General features: G+C 41.1%; 1 protein-coding gene across 1 annotated transcript in view; it reads left to right on the plus strand.

Annotated features, from left to right (window-relative positions):
• The window catches only part of ABRAXAS2 (abraxas 2, BRISC complex subunit), a 35,045-nt gene extending 21,730 nt beyond the window's left edge, over positions 1-13,315 (plus strand). The window contains exons 5-9 of the mRNA XM_054437170.2: positions 3,134-3,324; positions 5,332-5,451; positions 5,969-6,053; positions 7,925-8,039; positions 11,151-13,315. Coding sequence (XP_054293145.1) covers positions 3,134-3,324; positions 5,332-5,451; positions 5,969-6,053; positions 7,925-8,039; positions 11,151-11,620 — 981 coding nt within the window. The 3' untranslated portion in view covers positions 11,621-13,315. The remainder of the gene's footprint in view (positions 1-3,133; positions 3,325-5,331; positions 5,452-5,968; positions 6,054-7,924; positions 8,040-11,150) is intronic.
• Positions 13,316-18,707: the final 5,392 nt, after the last annotated feature.

An 18,707-nucleotide genomic window follows, 5' to 3' on the forward strand; every position in this document is an offset into this window, starting at 1 on the left:
ACAAAGCAAGTAAGGAGGATTCGTGCTTTCCGGAAGCTCTGAAATTGTTAACAGTAACTGAAACAGCCATCCTTGTATCATCATAAGGCCAAAAGAACACAAGCTAAAGACAATAAACATGCCCATATTGGGATGAAAATGTAAGCAAATGTCTAGAGTAGAGAATAGTCTATGGTCTGTGGATAGAATAGTCTGTATGAAAAATTGGCTGAGAAACATAAGCAGAGACAAGGTTTTAGGGAAAGATATCCATAATTCTTCATCGTGTCCCAAATATAGCTATGCAAAATGTGCTTTTCAACATCAGTGACTTAGTTTCTCAGCTTTGCAACTAGTTTGTTCGTTAGCTCTAAAAGGTAGAATCAAAGATATCACCAATACACATTAATTTGGCATCTCATCCTTCATTGATGAGAATGACAGGAGAATCTGTTTTGTTTTGTTTTGTTTTGTTTTGTTTTGTTTTGTTTTTTGAGACAGGGTCTCGCTCTGTTAGCCACCCTGGTACAATGGCATGATCACAGCTCACTGTAGCCTGGCCCTCCTGGGCTCGAATGATCCTCCTGCCTCAGCCTCCTGGGTAGCTGGGACCACAGGCATGTGCTTTTTAAATTTTTTGTAGAGATGGGGTCTTGCTGTCTTGCTCAGGCCGGGCTCAAACTCCTGGGCTCAAGTGATCCTCCTGCCTTGGCCTCCCAAAGTGCTTGGATTACAGTAGTGAGTCACCACACCCAGCCAGGAGAATCTATTTAAAACTGTTGGCATCTATCAAATCAATAAGCTATTATATGCCAGGCACTGTGGCTCAGGCCTGTAATCCCAGCACTTTGGGAGGCCAAGGCTGGCAGATCACTGGAGGTCAGCAGTTCAAGACCAGCCTGGCCAACATGGTGAAATCCCATCTCTACTAAAAATGCAGCTGGTTGTGTCAATACACTCCTGTAATCCCAGCTACTTAGGAGGCTGAGGCGTGAGAATTGCTTGAACCTATGAGGTGGAGGTTGCTTGAGCCAAGATCGTGCCACTGCTCTCCAGCCTGGGCCACAGAGCAAGACTCCATCTCAAAAACCAAAAAAAAAAAAAAAAAAAAAAAAGGCAGCTGGGAAAAAAAATGAAATAAAATAGTTCGAATTGGCATAACTGAAAAGCACTATTAGTCATCCGATAGCCACTTGCAAGATTCTGCTAGTCAATGAGTATTTCATGAAAACAGCCAGTGTGCTGAGCACTGTTCAGGTCTTTGCAGGAAGGCAGGGGAAGTGTGGGGCATGCCTGAGGTCTGCTAAGTAGGTAATTCCAACATTCCAAGTAGGAGTTGGTTACAGAGTATTGAATCTTAGAATGAAATGTGCCGTGTTCACATACATCAATAGCTCTATCTAATTGTATCCAAGTTTTCTTGAAAGGAAAACTACTTTTACCTTTTTTATGGCCACCATCATGTCTAGTGTCGAATGTGAAAGTTAGTGTTGCCCAGTGGAAAGAGGCAGGCATCTTGATTCCACATCTTGGCTGTTACTCATGAGCTCTGTAACTTCGGACAAAACATCTCTTCTGTCAGATTATATACTGAGGCCAGGCACAGTGGCTCAATGCCTGTAATCCCAGCACTTTAGGAGGCTGAGGCAGGTGGATCACTTGAGGACAGGAGTTCGAGACCCACCTAGCCAACATGGTGAAACCTCATCTCTACTAAAAATAAATTAGCCGGGCGCGGTGGCACATGCCTGTAATACCAGCTGCTCGGGAGGCTGAAGCAGGAGAATCGCTTGAACCCAGGAGGTGGAGGTTGCCATGAGCCAAGATCATGCCACTGCACTCTAGCCTGAGTGACAAAGCAAGACTGTCTCAAAAAAAAAAAAAAAAAAAAAAAGATTATACCCTGAGAGAAAGGCTTGGGTTTTCTTTTTATTTAAGGGATATCAGAATTAATTGCTTTAATCTATGGGAAGGTATGTTTTATGTTCAGTAGTACTCCTTGAGTCAGGAACTATTGCTTATTTCTTTGCTCTCTATAGTTCTTTGCATGTGATATTAACTCAATGGAGAAAACATTATTCACTTAGAGTGGTGTAATAATTAGTGAAAATATTTGTGACAATGCTAGCCTCAGAAAAGTAAGTTGGCTTACTTTCTACATGAAAATGTCAAAACAATCTCAATTTACTGTTAATTTTAATTTTAATATGACACTAATAGATTTAAACTACCTTTGCTTCTTAAAACAAGATTTTAACTCAGAGCTGGTTTCAAAGAAGGAAGCTGTATGAAGATTGATCTTCTAATAAAGAATTAAATGTTTTGAAAACAGATGTTTTTAAATTTCAATATGCAAAAGAAAAATTCAGAAACTTACTTAAATTCAGATTCCTGGGTCTATTTTGAGAGGTTCTGATTCTGCAGATTTGGGTGGGGTCCAGGAATCTGCACTTTAGGGATAGGGTCCAGGAATCTGCACTTTAGCAGTCTTTCAGATATCTCTGAAGTCATCTGTCTTCCTGATGACTAACAAATCCCATTATGAGAAGTATTCTTCCAGAGAGCATAACAGTTTCGTTAGCCAGTTTAGTTATGCTATAGTTAGAGCTGAAAAAGCTAAACTTTTAAAATAGATTTATTGAGGTAAAATTGACATATAATACATATTTCAAATGTATGCTCTTAGAAGTTTGATGTATGTATAAACTTGTGAAACCATCACCATATTAAGATAACGAGCGTCTCTTTCACCTACAAAAGCTTCCTTGTGCCTTTCCAGTCCTGCCTTCTCCCCCCATTCCTGTTAACCACTGATCTTCTTTATGTCACTAGATTAGTTTTCATTTTCTAGAATTTTGTATAAATAGAATCCTATAACCTATACTTCTTTTAGTGAGGAGGTGTCTAGCCTCTTTCACTCAGGATAGTTATTTTGGGACTCATTCATGTTCCTTTTTATCACTAAGTAGGATTCCAGTGTATGCCTGAAGCACAGTCTGTTTATCCATGCTCCTGCTCATGGACGCTTGGGTTGTTCCAGGGTGGGGCTTTTGCACATAAAGCTGCTATGGACATTTGTGCACGTGTGTTTGTATGGATACATTCAGAATTAAGTTTGTAAGATTTCATGCAACTTTTCACACTTTTCTTTCAGAAAGTCATTGGGTGGTACAGATTCCGGCGCAATACGCAGCAGCAGATGTCCTACAGAGAGCAGGTTCTTCACAAGCAGCTCACCCGCATCCTGGGCGTGCCCGACCTCGTCTTTCTTCTCTTCAGCTTCATCTCCACTGCCAACAATTCCACTCATGCTTTAGAATATGTACTCTTTAGACCAAACAGAAGGTAAAGCTTGCTTTTCCATCTGCCTCACGTATAAGAAGGACGTTGGGACCAGGCGCAATGGCTCACGCCTGTAATCCTAGCACTTTGGGAGGCCGAGGCGGGTGGATCATGAGGTTCAAGAAATCGAGACCATCCTGGCCAACATGGTGAAATTCAAAAATTAACTGGGTGTGGTGGCACGTGCCTGTATTCCCAGCTACTCGGGAGGCTGAGGCAGAAGAATCGCTTGAACCTGGAGGTGGAGGTTGCAGTGAGCCGAGATTGTGCCACTGCACTCCTGCCTGGCAACAGAGCAAGAATCCATCTCAAAAAAAAAAAAAAAAAAAAGGATGTTGGTACAAGTCATTGAGATTCATGACTTCAAAAATATGCATTATAGTGCATTTTATGCTTTTTTTTTTTTTTTTGAGACGGAGTCCAGCTCTGTCACTCAGGTTGGAGTGCAGTGGCGCAATCTCAGCTCACTACAACCTCTGCTTCCCGGGTTCAAGCGATTCTCTTGCCTCAGCCTCTCGAGTAGCTGGGATTACAGGCACACACCACCATGCTGGCTAATTTTTTTGTATTTTTAGTAGAGACAGGGTTTTGCCCACGTTGGCCAGGCTGGTTTTGAACTCCTGACCTCAGGTGATACACCTGCCTCGGCCTCCCAAAACTTCATGCATCTTTAAATAAAAACTTGTATTATTTCCTTTAGCTATTTTTGTGGTTACAGAAGGTATTTTTCTTGTCAGTTATTTACATAAAATTGTTTTTGGATCAAGAAGCATTAACAAGACATGTTTATTATGCATAAATTCTTATAAGGAATAAATAGCTGGAAATCATCATTTGCTTCTCTATAATCCACTACGTGGAAATGCAGTTTTATTGCTGTGGAAGTCTGATTATAATTTTGAAACATAAATTTCAAATACAAAATTGTGAAATTGATCCACCTGCTGGTTAATAGGGGTTTTGCATTGTGAACTTGTTAAACCAAAAAAAAAAAAAAAAAACACCCCTATGATTATATGATCATGTTGTCTGTTTGTAAACAGCAAAATGGTTTCCCTCTGGAAGTTTATTTGTTGTAGAATAAATTAAATTGACATCAGTGAAAATAATTGTTAATTATTAAAAAGGTTTTTATAAGATTTCATTATGTAATCTGTGGGTATTTCTTGAGCACTTACAACAGGCTCAGCATTGTGTCAGTCACTGTGGGTATACAAAAGATGTGTAAGGCATGACCTCTGCTCTCAAGGAGTTGATAAGCAAGGTTTTACTTTACAGGAAGGGAAAACATTACTAATTCATGTATCCTTGGGTTGTCTGTAGAAGGAGGTACTCTGTGAGACCTTCCTGTTAGTTTAACAATGTCAGCAACTAAGACTCCTGTCACCAAGCCCCATTCTTTTTTTAGTTAATTAATTTTATTTATTTTAATTTTATTATTACTATTATTTTAGAGACAGGGTCTTACCCTGTCACCAGGCTGGAGTACAGTGGCACTATCATATTTCACTGCAACCTTGAACTCCTGATCCTGTTACCTCAGCCTCTTAAGTAGCTGAGACTATAGGCACATGCCACCACGCATGCCCTTTTTTAAAAGTTATTTATTTATTTATTTATTTATTTATTTATTTAGAGATATAGTCTCGCTGTTGCCCAGGCTGGAGTGCAGTGGCACAATCTTGGCTCATTGCAATCTCCACCTCCTGGGTTCAAGTGATTCTCCTGCCTCAGCCTCCCGAGTAGCTGGGACTACAGGTGTGCACCACCATGCCTGGCTAATTTTTTTTTCATTTTTAGTAGAGACAGGGTTTCACCATGTTGGCCGGGCTGGTCTTGGTCTCGAACTCCTGACCTCAGGTGATCTGCCTGCCTGGGCCTCCCAAAGTGCTGAGATTAGAGGTGTGAGCCACCACACCCAGCCCTTTTTTTTTTTTAAAACTGTCAATCTCACTTGAATATGATAGAATGGTACATTTAACATGATCTGTTTCTGAATTTTTCCCATAGGTATAATCAAAGGATATCACTCGCTATTCCCAATCTAGGAAATACTAGCCAGCAAGAGTACAAAGTGTCTTCAGTGCCAAATACTTCTCAGAGTTATGCCAAAGTGATTAAAGAACATGGGTAAGTTGAAAGGTAAAGTGCTAGTTTTTTCTTTTGTTAGCAATATTTCTTTTGTTAATAACATTTAAAAGGTGTATGGAAAAATGTAAAACAAAGTTTGATATGATTAAAATTGAAGAATACAGTAAGGTAATTGTCTAGATACCACCAGCATATATCAAAATTTTGTTCTTGTTGGAAAGATAGTTTATTTTTATGAATTTTTTAAATAATTTGCCACAATATTTTTTGTAATTGATACAAAAGTTTTGGATAGAGTATTATTTCTGAGGTTCCAAAAGCTAAACATAGTCACTGAAAAATACATAGCTTTTTATTATTTTTTAAATGATCTTGGTAACATGGGTTTTTTAAATTTCTCTTCTGTAATTCTTGTGGTATGGGCATTATTCCTTAAACACTGTCACCTTGGAGTCACAGCATTTAGACAATAAAGTGGAAGAGACAGGAAAAATGCCTTTCCATTTCACAGCAGTTATGATAACCTTGAGGCATCTTTTTTCTGTTTGTCTTCTAGTACTGACTTTTTTGACAAGGATGGAGTGATGAAGGACATCAGGGCGATTTATCAGGTTTATAATGCACTTCAGGAGAAAGTTCAGGTAACTGATTTATTTATTAGTTTTCATCTTATTTGTCTTGCCCAAAAGCTTTTAATTCTACTTTAATTTTGAATTATCTTCCAACTGACAAATAGAGTTAGGATCCGAAAGTCAGAATCTGCTTTCCCAGAACAGAGTCAAGCTGTGGAATAATGATTCGTGCCGTCTTGCAGAAGCCTGGCTCACTCACTCTGTGCCTGAAGTAGATGGTTAATACTACTGTTTCAAATACTTATGGCCCCATTTGTGATAGTAGTTTGTCTAGGAAAATGTAGAAAGGCTTGCTAAGAACATAGCTGTCTCCATCAGTTATATTCTAAGTAGAGACAATATCAAAAGGCAGCCATAACTGGTTGCATCTCTGCTGCTTCATCCTAGTTCAATCACTTTGCCCCAGCTGCCTCCATCGAGTGGGAGGATCTCGGCAGAGCCTGTTCGTTCCTAGTCATTTATGCAACAGACATCAATGGAAACATCTCCTGTGAGCCAAATACTGAGCTCGGTGCTAACGATACTTTCCCACATTCTTTTCATCATCCCCGCTGTGTTCTTAGGAGTAGTTTGCTCTAAAACCTAAGAACAAAAGAGCCTTTGAACTGGCCTTTGAGTGCAGCAAAGAAAGTGGTAAAGTTGATGAAGCTCTCCCAGACCTGGAGAAAGCCTGACTTTAAGGAAAAAGGCTTTGGCCCAGCATGGTGGCTCACACCTGTCATCCCAGCACTTTGGAAGGCCTAGGTAAGAGGATCGCTTGAGCCAAGGAGTTTGAGATCAGCCTGGGCAACATAATGAGACCCCATTTCTACAAAATAGTTAAAAATTAGCCAGGTGTGGCAGCATGCACCTGTAGTCCTCAGCTACTTGGGAAGCTGAGGAAGGAGGATTGCTTGAGTCCAGGAGGTCAAGGCTGCAGTGAGCTACAATTGTGCCACTGCACTCCAGCCCAGGTGACAGAGTGAGACCCCATCTCTAAAATATAAAAATAAAAAGGATGAAGGCCTCAATGAGTAAAAAGAGGAATGAAGGCAGATACTGAAAAAGAGGAAAACAGGCTGAGTTCAGCCCGGGGCAAAAGGAGAAGCATACAAGAACCATTTCCAGTCTAGTGTTCCAAATTAGGGTCACTGTGCACCTGCCAGTATAGGGAACTTCATACAGACTCACTGGTCACCAGCCTACTTTCTGGAAGCTTCTGGTATTTCTGCTATGGAAGGAACTTGCAGTGGAAAATAGCTTTTTGTCCTGAATTCATGACCATGCCCTTTTCAGAATATCAGCACTGGCCAAAAGTGGCTGTTATATTTCATTGTTGATTGAATAAGGCCTGCTTTGAAAATACCAAATCACATTGAGTGTTCTCGGGATTATAAATAGCTAAATTACACAGATGTAGTCTCAGATAGCTATCTTTTATTAAACCTTGACTTTGAAACTTTTTTCAACTTGTCTTTAAAAATATTTTCTGTTAAATTGTCTTATCTGATTTTTTGAATGTTGGTAATAAATAAAAGTTGAAAGCATCTTATTCCTGTCTTATCTTTTGTTCTTCCTTTGTATACTAAACTGGTACCAAGAGTTCCCTTTTCATTTCAATAAAAATGATTAATCAAAGGAAAGAGTAGATCTTTCCTATCTTACCCTTATTGGTCAAGAATTTATAAGCGAAATAGCATAATCATCTTAAAATTAAAGCAAATCAGTGAATAATAACAATTCTAGTCTTTTGGGCTTTCATGATTTTGTTCTACCTTATGTGGCTGCTTTTTAACTCAATAAACCATCTGGACTTTTCCTAGAGTTGTAATCAGCGCTGAATTTATGGAATGCCTTGTGCTTGAACTTGAAGCTAACCTTGTTGTCATTTTTTTCCTCAGGCAGTGTGTGCAGATGTTGAAAAGAGTGAGCGAGTTGTTGAATCTTGTCAGGCGGAAGTGAACAAATTAAGAAGACAAATCACTCAGAGGAAAAATGAAAAGGAACAAGAAAGAAGTAAGTTTCTTGTTAATTTTACCATTCAGTATCAGGGAAATGTTGTTTTAAACATCAGATTATACTATAAAATAAATTATGTGCCTCTTTCTACGCTCATCAAGTCTCAGATTAGCGTAGCTAGGGCAGAGCAGTCTCTTGTTCAGCTTCTCTGGAGGGCAAGTGCTGTTTTTCATAGTAGCCCCCTCAATTCTCTGACACTTGAAGGAAAAGACGAAAGGTAGAAAAGCTGAAGTGGAAATTAGAATAAATCCCAAGAAGTTACTGATACAGATTTGTGTATATATTGACCATTGGATCTAGTTACAGTGAATGTGGTGGTTGTTACTAAGTTACCCCTGGCATGTCCAGCAGGTAGGCACTGTGTCCTGTCTTTTTTTTTTTAGACGGAATCTCCCTCTGTCACCCAGGCTGGAGTTAGTGGCGTGATCTTGGCTCACTGCAACCTCCACCTCCTGGGTTCAAACGATTCTCCTGCCTCAGTCTCCCGAGTAGCTAGGACTATAGGTGTCTGCCACCATGCCCAGCTAATTTTTGGGTTTTTTTGTTGTTTTTTTTTTGTTTTTTAGTAGAGATGGAGTTTCACCATGTTGACCAGGCTGGTCTCGGCCTCAGGTGATCCACCCGCCTCGGCCTCCCAAAGTGCTGGGATTACAGGCGTGAGTCACCACACCCAGCCTGTGTCCTGTTTTAATATAGCCTCATAGAGGAGCTACCAAATATTCTTTTAGCTCTATGTCTGGTCTTAGTAAAGGTTTTAAATGTCTAGTTTTGGTAGGCATGGATGAACAGACACCATTAGGCTAAGGAACAAACTTGATTGAATGAGAATTAGGCCCATAAACCTAATAATTCCAGCATAACAGCCATGTTCGCTGTAACACCACCAGGATTAATACCTGTGTGTAAAATTTATAAATGTATGGCAGATAATATCAAGTGTAAAAGATAAGGTTAGGCTAAATTGTTCTAATTTCATAAGAATATATATAATCCAGTTAAAATGTAACTTACGTTTCCAGGCAAATATAACAGTCTGATTTACTGTTACATTTTTCTAGAAATAATCAGAAATATAGATAGAGCTGGGCGCGGTGGCTCACGCCTGTAATCCCAGCACTTTGGGAGGCTGAGGCGGGCAGATAACCCGAGGTCAGGAGTTCAAGACTAGCCTGGCCAAAGTGGTGATACCTCGTCTGTACTAAAAATACAAAAATTAGCCGGTCATAGTGGTGTGCACCTGTAATCCCAGCTACTAGGGAGGCCAAGGCAGGAGAATTCTTGAACCTGGGAGATGGAGGTTGCAGTGAGCCAAGATCATACCACTGCACTCCAGCCTGAGCAACAGAGTGAGACTGTCTCAAAAAAATAAATAAATAAATAAATACAATAAAGAGGCCAGGCGTGCTGGCTCACACGTGTAATCCCAGCACTTTGGGAGACCAAAGCGAGTGGATCACGAGGACAGGAGTTCAAGACCAGCCTGGCCAGCATGGTGAAATCCTGTCTCTACTAAAAATACAAAAATTAGCTGGGCGTGGTGGCAGGCACCTGTAATCCCAGCTACTCGGGAGGCTGAGGCAGGAGAATCGTTTGAACCCAGGAGGCGGAGGTTGCAGTGAGCCGAGATCACACCACTGCACTGCAGCCTGGGCGACAGAGCGAGACTCTGTCCCCCCCCAAAAAAAAAAAACAAAAAGAAAGAAAAACTAGACCAACCATGGTGGCTCACGCCTGTAATTCCAGCACTTTGGGAGGCCGAGGCAGGTGGATCACTGGTGCCCAGGAGTTCAAGACCAGCCTGGGCAACATGGCAAAACCCCATCTCTACTTTAAAAAAAAAAGCCAGGCATGGTGGCGTGCACCTCTAGTCCCAGCTTCTTGGGAGGCTGAGGTGGGAGAATCACCTGACTCTGAGAGGTCAAGGCTGCAGTGAGCCGTGATTGTGTCACTGCACTCCAGCCTGGGTGACAGAGTGAGACCCTGTCTCAACAAACAAAAAACTAGGATATAAAACAGTATAAACCAGGTAATGTCAGCCATGTTTTATATACATGTACAGACAGACACCCAAAGCTGGATAATAAAACTGGAGTTCAGCAAGGATTAGTGACTTCTGTAACACAGCAAGGAAGTGAGGATCTGATACTTACAATTTAGGTCTCTCCGCTTGAAAGCCTGTGCCCTTTTCATCCTGACAGTGTTATTGGGATGATGGAATTGTGGGCAGCTTTTATTTTCTTTTTTCCTCTCTAAATATTCTAAATATTGTACAAGTGTGTATCAGTTTTATAATATTTTTTAAAAATTGAAATGTTACCTACAAAAACTTTCAAGGCTATATGGATTATGTGGGTTCTTTCACAACGTTAATAAAAATAGAGTAAAGCTGTGGTTCAGTATCTGCTTAACATACGGTTTTTAAAGTTTTAAGGTGTATAAGTGTATTATGACAGGTAACTATAAAGGTGTGTAAGTGTATTATTATTTAAGGTGTATAAGTGTATTATGAAAGAGGTGTATAAGTGCATTATGACAGGTAGCTATAAAGGTGTATAAGTGTATTATTATTTAAGGTGTATAAGTGTATTATGAAAGAGGTGTATTATGACAGGTAGCTATAAAGAAATCGGTTTTTTGATAGGAGGCTGCCAAAGAAAGAATCTCACATTTCCATTCCATGTATACGACGTTTCCATTTCAACCTTTGGGCCCCACAGTGTGACACAGCAAGCCCCACGCCAGGGAACCAGCACAGGATGTGGAGCGACAGAGCCTGCATTCTGAGTCTCAGGCCCACTTCCAGCTGTCCCCTTAGTCACATCACCTCACCTTTCAGAACTCTAGTTTCTTTGCATCTGTAATGGAAACAGTAATAATAACGATAATGATAACACTTCAGAAATTTGTCATGGCCTTAAATGAATTAATGTGTAGGGAAATATCTTGTAAATTATCAAGTACTATGCAATTGTAAAATAATTAATAGTGACAGTCAACTTCATTGCCTCACTGCTATTTTCCAGAACATTCAGGTTGGCCATGTTATACATTGAGATGAAAAGCTGTGAGAATCTAGAAAGTGTTAGAATATTCTTTGTTTTCATCCAGGATTGCAGCAGGCAGTGTTAAGCAGACAGATGCCGTCTGAAAGCTTGGACCCAGTGTTCAGTCCTCGGATGCCGTCTTCTGGGTTTGCAGCTGAAGGTAGAAGTACACTTGGAGATGTAGAGGCCTCGGATCCTCCTCCCCCCTATTCTGATTTTCACCCAAACAATCAAGAAAGTACTTTGAGCCACTCTCGCATGGAAAGGAGTGTCTTTATGCCTCGACCTCAAGCTGTGGGCTCTTCCAATTATGCTTCCACCAGTGCCGGACTGAAGTATCCTGGAAGTGGGGCTGACCTTCCTCCTCCCCAAAGAGCAGCTGGAGACAGTGGTGAGGATTCAGACGACAGTGATTATGAAAATTTGATTGACCCTACAGAGCCTTCTAATAGTGAATACTCACATTCGAAGGATTCTCGACCCATGACACATCCCGACGAGGACCCCAGGAACACTCAGACCTCCCAGATTTAACTAAATAAAAGAAACTCTCCACCTAGCACTGTTTTTCTTCATTGCTTACGGAGAGGGTTTTTGAGAACTTAATCTGGAGGGGAGAACTGCTTTCTCAGATACCTTGACTCCCGAGAAGAGAGTCCTTGTGCACAGAACTTGTGGGAGCCTCCATCCGCTGCTCTTTACCTTTGGATACAGTGTGCAAGTTTCATGACAGAATCATTAAGATAATCAAATTGTCCTAATTCTGGTGCGATTCATGGATGTACTGGTAAATTTAGGCACAGTGAAACTTATCAGCGTAGTTTCTGTTCTTTAAAATAAATTGGAAATTAGAGACTAAGCACAATTAGTCTATAAATGTTCTATAAATCAAAAACTTACCTCTTGCACTATCATGCCTTGAAATTTACTTTTTCAAAGGGAAACAAGTTTAGCAGCAGCCTTCAAAGAACTTCTTTCTATGATGAGCCAAATTCATCTTTGCCAGAAAAGAAATTTTGATAATTCCAAGAAGCCTGATTGGAACAAATCAGATATACCTTCTCTTGTCTGCATGACTTTGTGAGATAAAAGAGAGGGCTTCCAACTTTTTTCTACTAGCTTGATATGTATTATCACTTAAAATGGTTGCCTTTAAAAAAAAAAGTAGAGATACTAATTACCAGTAAGTAATCATCCAAATAAATACGTCATAAAAGAAATTAATTATTTTTTTCTTGATGGATTACAGTGACTACTGTGTTGCACTGGCACATTTATGGTCTCTGTTCTGGAATCTTAGAGGACACACAGCAGTGGAGAACAGGAGTGAGTTTTATAATGAACAGATTCCAGACACGGTAGGTTTAGCTGAGTTCATACAGAGGAGATATAACTCATTTAGATCTTCTGACAAATCTAGTGTTAGTTTTATTTGTGGAGGAAAGACATTTAATAGTAAACTGTTTGGGAATCTTGGTGAATAAAGATTCATTGTCAAGCTGAATAACCATACTTATTTTATTTTGAGTTGCCATTTGGGGAATAATTGCAGTATGTGTGGAGACTCTCTTGGGATGCACTTACATTTTTATTTAATGACTACTTGTTTTCTAGTTTTGCCCACAATGTGTGAAACCACTAAGACATTCAGGAGCATGTTGGGCTTCTGGTTTGGAAACAGCAAGACCCACCATTTATGACAAGGACAGCCATGAGGTTAATACTTGGAGTTTAACTGCCTTTCCTTTGAACTAGTTAAAACCTGTAAGAATAAGGAAGTTGTTGGAGAGGCTTAAAATCTGGGTTCTGAAAAAGTAGTTTCAGTTTATAGGATACACATTTACTCACTGAGCTCCAGTTCCAATACTAAATTAGACAGTATCATATAGACCGAAAATGAAATGCTAGAACTGCCGTTCTTTGGATCGCCACTCTATGGGGGTCTGTCTTTTAACTACTCTCCTGGTTTCATTGGCCTTACACCACTGCCATTTGATTTAAAACGCTGCAGACCACTTTATCTGCAAATGTGTTCCAGTTGTTGTCAGCTACCTACTACGCAGCTTCAGCGCCAGTGTGAATTAATTTTTTTTTAAGTGCCGTTACCATCTCCTCTGTTCAGATTTTGACATTCAGGAAAATATTTTTATTTTGATGCCATACTGAAATCTACAATGTATATCTGACAAAGCAGTTAAATGTGACAATAAAAAACTTATTTAATCATGGTACCATTGTTTTAATGTCTGTCTCAGCACCGGACAAGGCCCTGCCTCAGTGTACTCATTCTGGCAGTTCATCATGGACTGAAAAGAGCTTTTTAAAGGGCATTAAAACTCATCTTCGTACAAAGTTTTTGTCAAGCTGGTTTCAGGAGACATCCAGGAACACAACTTGCTAAAATGTTTCTGTGATTTTCAGGAGTTTCTGTTTCCAAAATGTTTCTGTTGATTTCATGTTACCTACAGAACTAAGTATCAACTGCGTATAAAATTGAATCTTGGAAAGGTCCCCAAAAGGCATCTTCCACAGAGGAACTGATCTTATTTAAAGTGACTCCTCAGCCTGGATTCCCTAACAGTCGAGATGCTGTAGAACTTGCTGCCTGAGAGCATCTTAGGAATTGTGGGATCACTTTAGAACAAGGGTCGGCTGGCTAATAGGTGTATTCTGGATTCTGAGGGAGCCATTCCCGCTGAGTGACGTCTCTCTTCCAAAATGCAAGGGGAGAGTGTTTTCAGCAGGGTTTTAACGTGTGAATTACAGCCTTTTAGGATCCTACTCAACATCTCTAAGAATTTGGAGAAAAGGAGACTGGATTCTTTTTACTTACTTCAAAGTCTGGAAATGCCCGATTACATGTTGTAATTGGTTTTTCTGGAGTAAAATCAAAGCAGAAATCTCATCCCCAAATATTCAGGATACATTTTTTTTTAATTGCAGACACAGTGGGGCATTGACCATAACTGCTTTAACAAAAATATTTAAATTGTCTTACAAGCCTATGTTTTAAGGAGATAAAAATAATCTGGGATGATGTAAAATAAGAATACAGTGGAACTAACTAATGGTTATTAACTGTGTTCTGAATCTGACTTGGCTTGGCTGTAGGTTTCATTTCAGTTACTGAAAGATCTTCCTTTTTTCATTAGGCTCTGCTTCATCGTTTCCCATAACAAACCTGAATTCCACGAGACAGGCAGGAAGCCTGAAGGCAAATGGATTCGTAAATGTGGTGCCGATAAATAATGGAAAATGTTTACTTTTCAACTTTATGACAAACAGATTTTGGAAAAGTTCTGGGAGTTAGCTCAGCTGTCTTACTTTTATACAGCGATTTTTGTAATGTCCTAAATAAGGCGAGTCAGGACATAGAGTACCTCCAAACTGGGTTACTCTGGGGTTCTTCTGATCCCTAGAGGTGGGAGGAGGACTACCTTCTAGCAGTGAGGCTTTGTAACATCTGCAAGCAAATGTCCCTCTGGATGCCAGATGTGACATGTGGTCCAGAATGTAGTGCTTAACAAAAGAAAGCTCATTGCAGCATATTTCTAATAGCAAAAACCTGGAAGTGACATTAATGCTAATGTAGGGGAATGGTTAAATTTTGATACACTCCAGAAGAAATAGTGTTTGCAGCCATTAACAATATTAAGGTGGAAATAAAAAAGATGGGTTGGCCAGTGGCTCAGACTTGTAATCCCAGCACTTTGGGAGGCTGAGGCAGGTGGATCGCTTGAGCTCAGGAGTTCAAAACCAGCCTGGAAAACATGGTGAAACCCTGTCTCTATTCAAACAAAGCAAGGCCACTTGGGGTGGCTCACGCCTATAATCACAGCACTTTGGGTGGCCAAGGCGGGTGGATCACCTGAGGTAGGGAGTTCGAGACCAGCTTGGTCAACATGGTGAAACCTCATCTCTACTAAAAATACAAAAATTAGCCAGGTGTGGTGATGCACGCCTGTAATCCCAGCTACCGGGGAGGCTGAGGCACGAGAATTGTTTGAACCTAGGAGGCAGAGGTTGCAGTGAGCTGAGATCGCACCACTGCCCTCCAGCCTGGTTGACGGAGCGAGACTGTCTCAAAAAAAAAAAAAAAAAAGATTTCTTGACATGGAAGATACCAAATGAAGAAACCCAGGTGTCCAAACAGTATGTTTGATCTGATTTTTATGGGGGAAAAATATTAGTATTGTTCTTGATAGAAAACAATCTGGAAGGATATTCACGTAAATGTTAACAATGTTGTACCAGGATATGGCAAGATGGATAATTTTTCTCTCTTTGATTTGTTTGCATTTTATAATTTTTCTGCAGTAAGTGTTTGTATAATAAAAGACTTCAGAAATGGTGGTCACTGACTACATGAGTTATTTCATGCACACCACCTTAGAGGGGATTCTAGAAACATTCTCGATTCTCTGGGTTTCTTTACCACGCTTGAATTTTTCAGATCTGTGGCCAGTATAAGATCAACCTTGTTGATGCTCGTCTCTTCCCTTCAGTCAACCTTTATCTCATTTCCAGATAAAAATCACATTTTGTTTTGCCTTGACACTGATTTTTTTTTCTAATAAATCTGGAGCCTGTTCGACTTTACTTAGTTCAGAATCCATTTCCTAAATTTCCAAGAAGCACTTAAGAAATAACTTCAGAGACTGAAGGTAATTCAAAACTGGAGCAATTATTTATATTTTTCTTAAGGCAAAAGTGTGTCTACTATAACGTGGATGTTTTGAGTCTTAAAATGTAAGGCAGCTTTCCTTGATCTCGCAGATACTCTCTTTGGAAGTTTTTTTTTTTTTTTTTTTTTTTTTTGAGATGGAGTTTTGCTCCATCGCCCAGGCTGGAGGGCAGTGCTGTAATCTCAGCTCACTGCAATGTCCACCTCCCAGGTTCAAGAGATTCCCCTGCCTCAGCCTCCTGAGTAGCTGGGACTACAGGTGTGTGCCACCACACCCAGCTAATTTTTGTATTTTTAGTAGAGACGGTGTTTCACCATATTGGCCAGGCTGGTCTTGAACTCCTGACCTCAGGTGATCTGCCCGCCTCGGCCTCCCAGAGTGCCAGGATTACAGGCATGAGCCACCGCACCCGGCCTGTTTGAAAGATTCTTGTGTCATGCTTGCTGTAATGCTGGACAATGCCTTTCCTGCCAGGTGTTTACTTAGGTTGTATTAAGTATTAGGAGATGTAGACCCTTGTTAGTCCAGTCCACATACAAACAAGTCTGGGAGGTGTTTTATTGCAAAGTAAATCTGTACTTGTTTGGGACATTCATTGTGGCCAATCAATTGTGGGCTCTGCTTAGTAGGGGTGGGGGCCATTCGGTCTCAACTGATTTGAAGCATGATTTATCTGTGCTAGAATGTGTATCATCCAAAAGACCTTGTCCGGGGCCAGGCAACGTGGCTCACTCCTGTAATCCCAGCACTTTGGGAGGCTGAGGTGGGTGGATCACCTGAGGTCAGGAGTTCAAGACCAGCCTGGCCAACATGGTGAAACCCTGTCTCTACTAACAATACAAAAAATTAGCCGGGCGTGGTGGTGCTCGCCTGTAATCCCAGCTACTCAGGAGGCTGAGGCAGGAGAATCACTTGAGTCCGAGAGGTGGAGGTTGCAATGAGCTGAGATTGCGCCACTGCACTCCAGCCTGGGTGACAGAGCAAGACTCCATCTTAAAAACAAACAAAAAAGACTTTGTCCATAGTTTCAAGGTATGTCTATGTGAGTGGAATTGGGGAACAGTAAGTAACTGCTTTCTGGAAATACTAAGCACAGGGTAAATCCCTGGCATACACATAAGATGGGAAGTTAGGAGATGCATTTTGTACAACTTGACTCCTTAAAGAGTTCTTCATCTTCTCAATCTGTCATGATCCTGTTTTTTTGGTGGTGGTGGTGTTGTTGTTGTTTTGAGACGGAGTCTCACTATGTTGCTCAGGCTGGAGTGCAGTGGCGTGATCTCTGCTCACTGCAACAACCTCCGCTGCCCGGAGTCAAGCAATTCTCCTGCCTCAGCCTCCTCCCGAGTAGCTGGGATTACAGGCGCCCGCCACCATGCCCAGCTGATTTTTGTATTTTTAGTAGAGACGGGGTTTCACCATGTTGGTCAGGCTAGTCTCGAACTCCTGACCTCAGGTGATCCACCCGCCTTGGCCTCCCAAAGTGCTGGGATTACAGGCATAAGCCATCATGCCCAGCCACATGCCCATTTTTAAATTTTGTATACGAAAGTTTTAAGACATACAAAAGTGAGATAGTAAAAGAACCACAATTTTTTTCCTTCCTCACTTTCAAGGATTATCAACTATTTGACACCCTTATTTAATCAACCCCCTTTCTGTTAAAAAGTTATTGCTATCCTCTTTTAATTTTTAATTTATTTATTTGTTTTGTTTTATTTTGTTTTTGAGACAGGGTTTTGCTCTATTACCCAGGCTACAGTGCAGTAGTGCCGTCATAGCTCACTGCAGTCTCAAATTCCTGGGCTCAAGCAATCCTCCTGTTTCAGCCTCCTGAGAACCACAGGCATGTGCCACCATGCCCAGCTAAGTTTTTTTGAAGAGATGGGGACTCATTATGTTGCCCACACTGGTCTTGAACTCATAGCCTCAAGTGATCCTCCCGTCTCAGCCTCCCAAAGTGTTGGAATTACAGGCTTGAGCCACTGTGCCTGGCCTGCTATCTTCTTTTAAAGCAAGCTTGGGCGAGGCACGGTGGCTCGTGCCTGTAATCCCAGCATTTTGGGAGGCCGAGATGGGTGGATCATTTGAAGTCAGGAGTTCGAGACCAGCCTGGCCAACACGGTGAAACCCCATCTCTACTAAAAATACAAAAAAAAAAAATTAGCTGGGCATGGTGGCGGGTGCCTGTAACCCCAGCTACTGTGGAGGCTGAGGCAGGAGAATCACTTGAACCCAGGCAGCGGAGGTTGCAGTGAGCTGAGATCGCGCCCCTGCACCCCAGCCTGGGCAACAAGAGCAAAACTCCATCTCAAAAAAAAAATTTTTTTTTAAATAAAAAGAAAGAAACAGCGCCCTGAATTGGCATCAACTTCGAAAAAACTGGAAAAAACATGGGACCTTTGGGGAAATGATTGTGAGTTTTCTTAGGCATAATAGTGGTATGGATATGTGAGAGATTCTCTTGATTTTTTTTTTTTTTTTTTTTAGACAGAGTCTCGCGACAGGCTGGAGTGCAATGGCACCATCTTGGCTCACTGCAACCTCTGACTCCCTGGTTCAAGTGGTTCTCCTGCCTCAGCCTCCTGAGTAGCTGGGATTACAGGCACACACCACCATGCCCTGCTAATTTTTGTATTATTGGTAGAGACAGGGTTTCACTATGTTGGCCAGGATGGTCTCAACCTCCTGACTTCATGATCCACCTGCCTCGGCCTCCCAAATTGTTGGGATTACAGGTGTGAGGCACCACACCCAGCCGAAAATCTCCTGATTTTTAAGAAACACAGGCTGTGTGTTTAAGGGTGAAGAGTCATGATGTCCAAAGCTCACATTCAAATGGCTCAAAAAACACACAGGTACAGAGAAGGACAATCATGGCACAGGTTAGATTGTTGAATGTAGCTCATGGGGACGTGAATGTCTGTGTCCTAGTT

The sequence above is a fragment of the Pongo pygmaeus genome, chromosome 8 (assembly GCF_028885625.2).
Source record: "Pongo pygmaeus isolate AG05252 chromosome 8, NHGRI_mPonPyg2-v2.0_pri, whole genome shotgun sequence".
Taxonomy (NCBI): domain Eukaryota; kingdom Metazoa; phylum Chordata; class Mammalia; order Primates; family Hominidae; genus Pongo; species Pongo pygmaeus.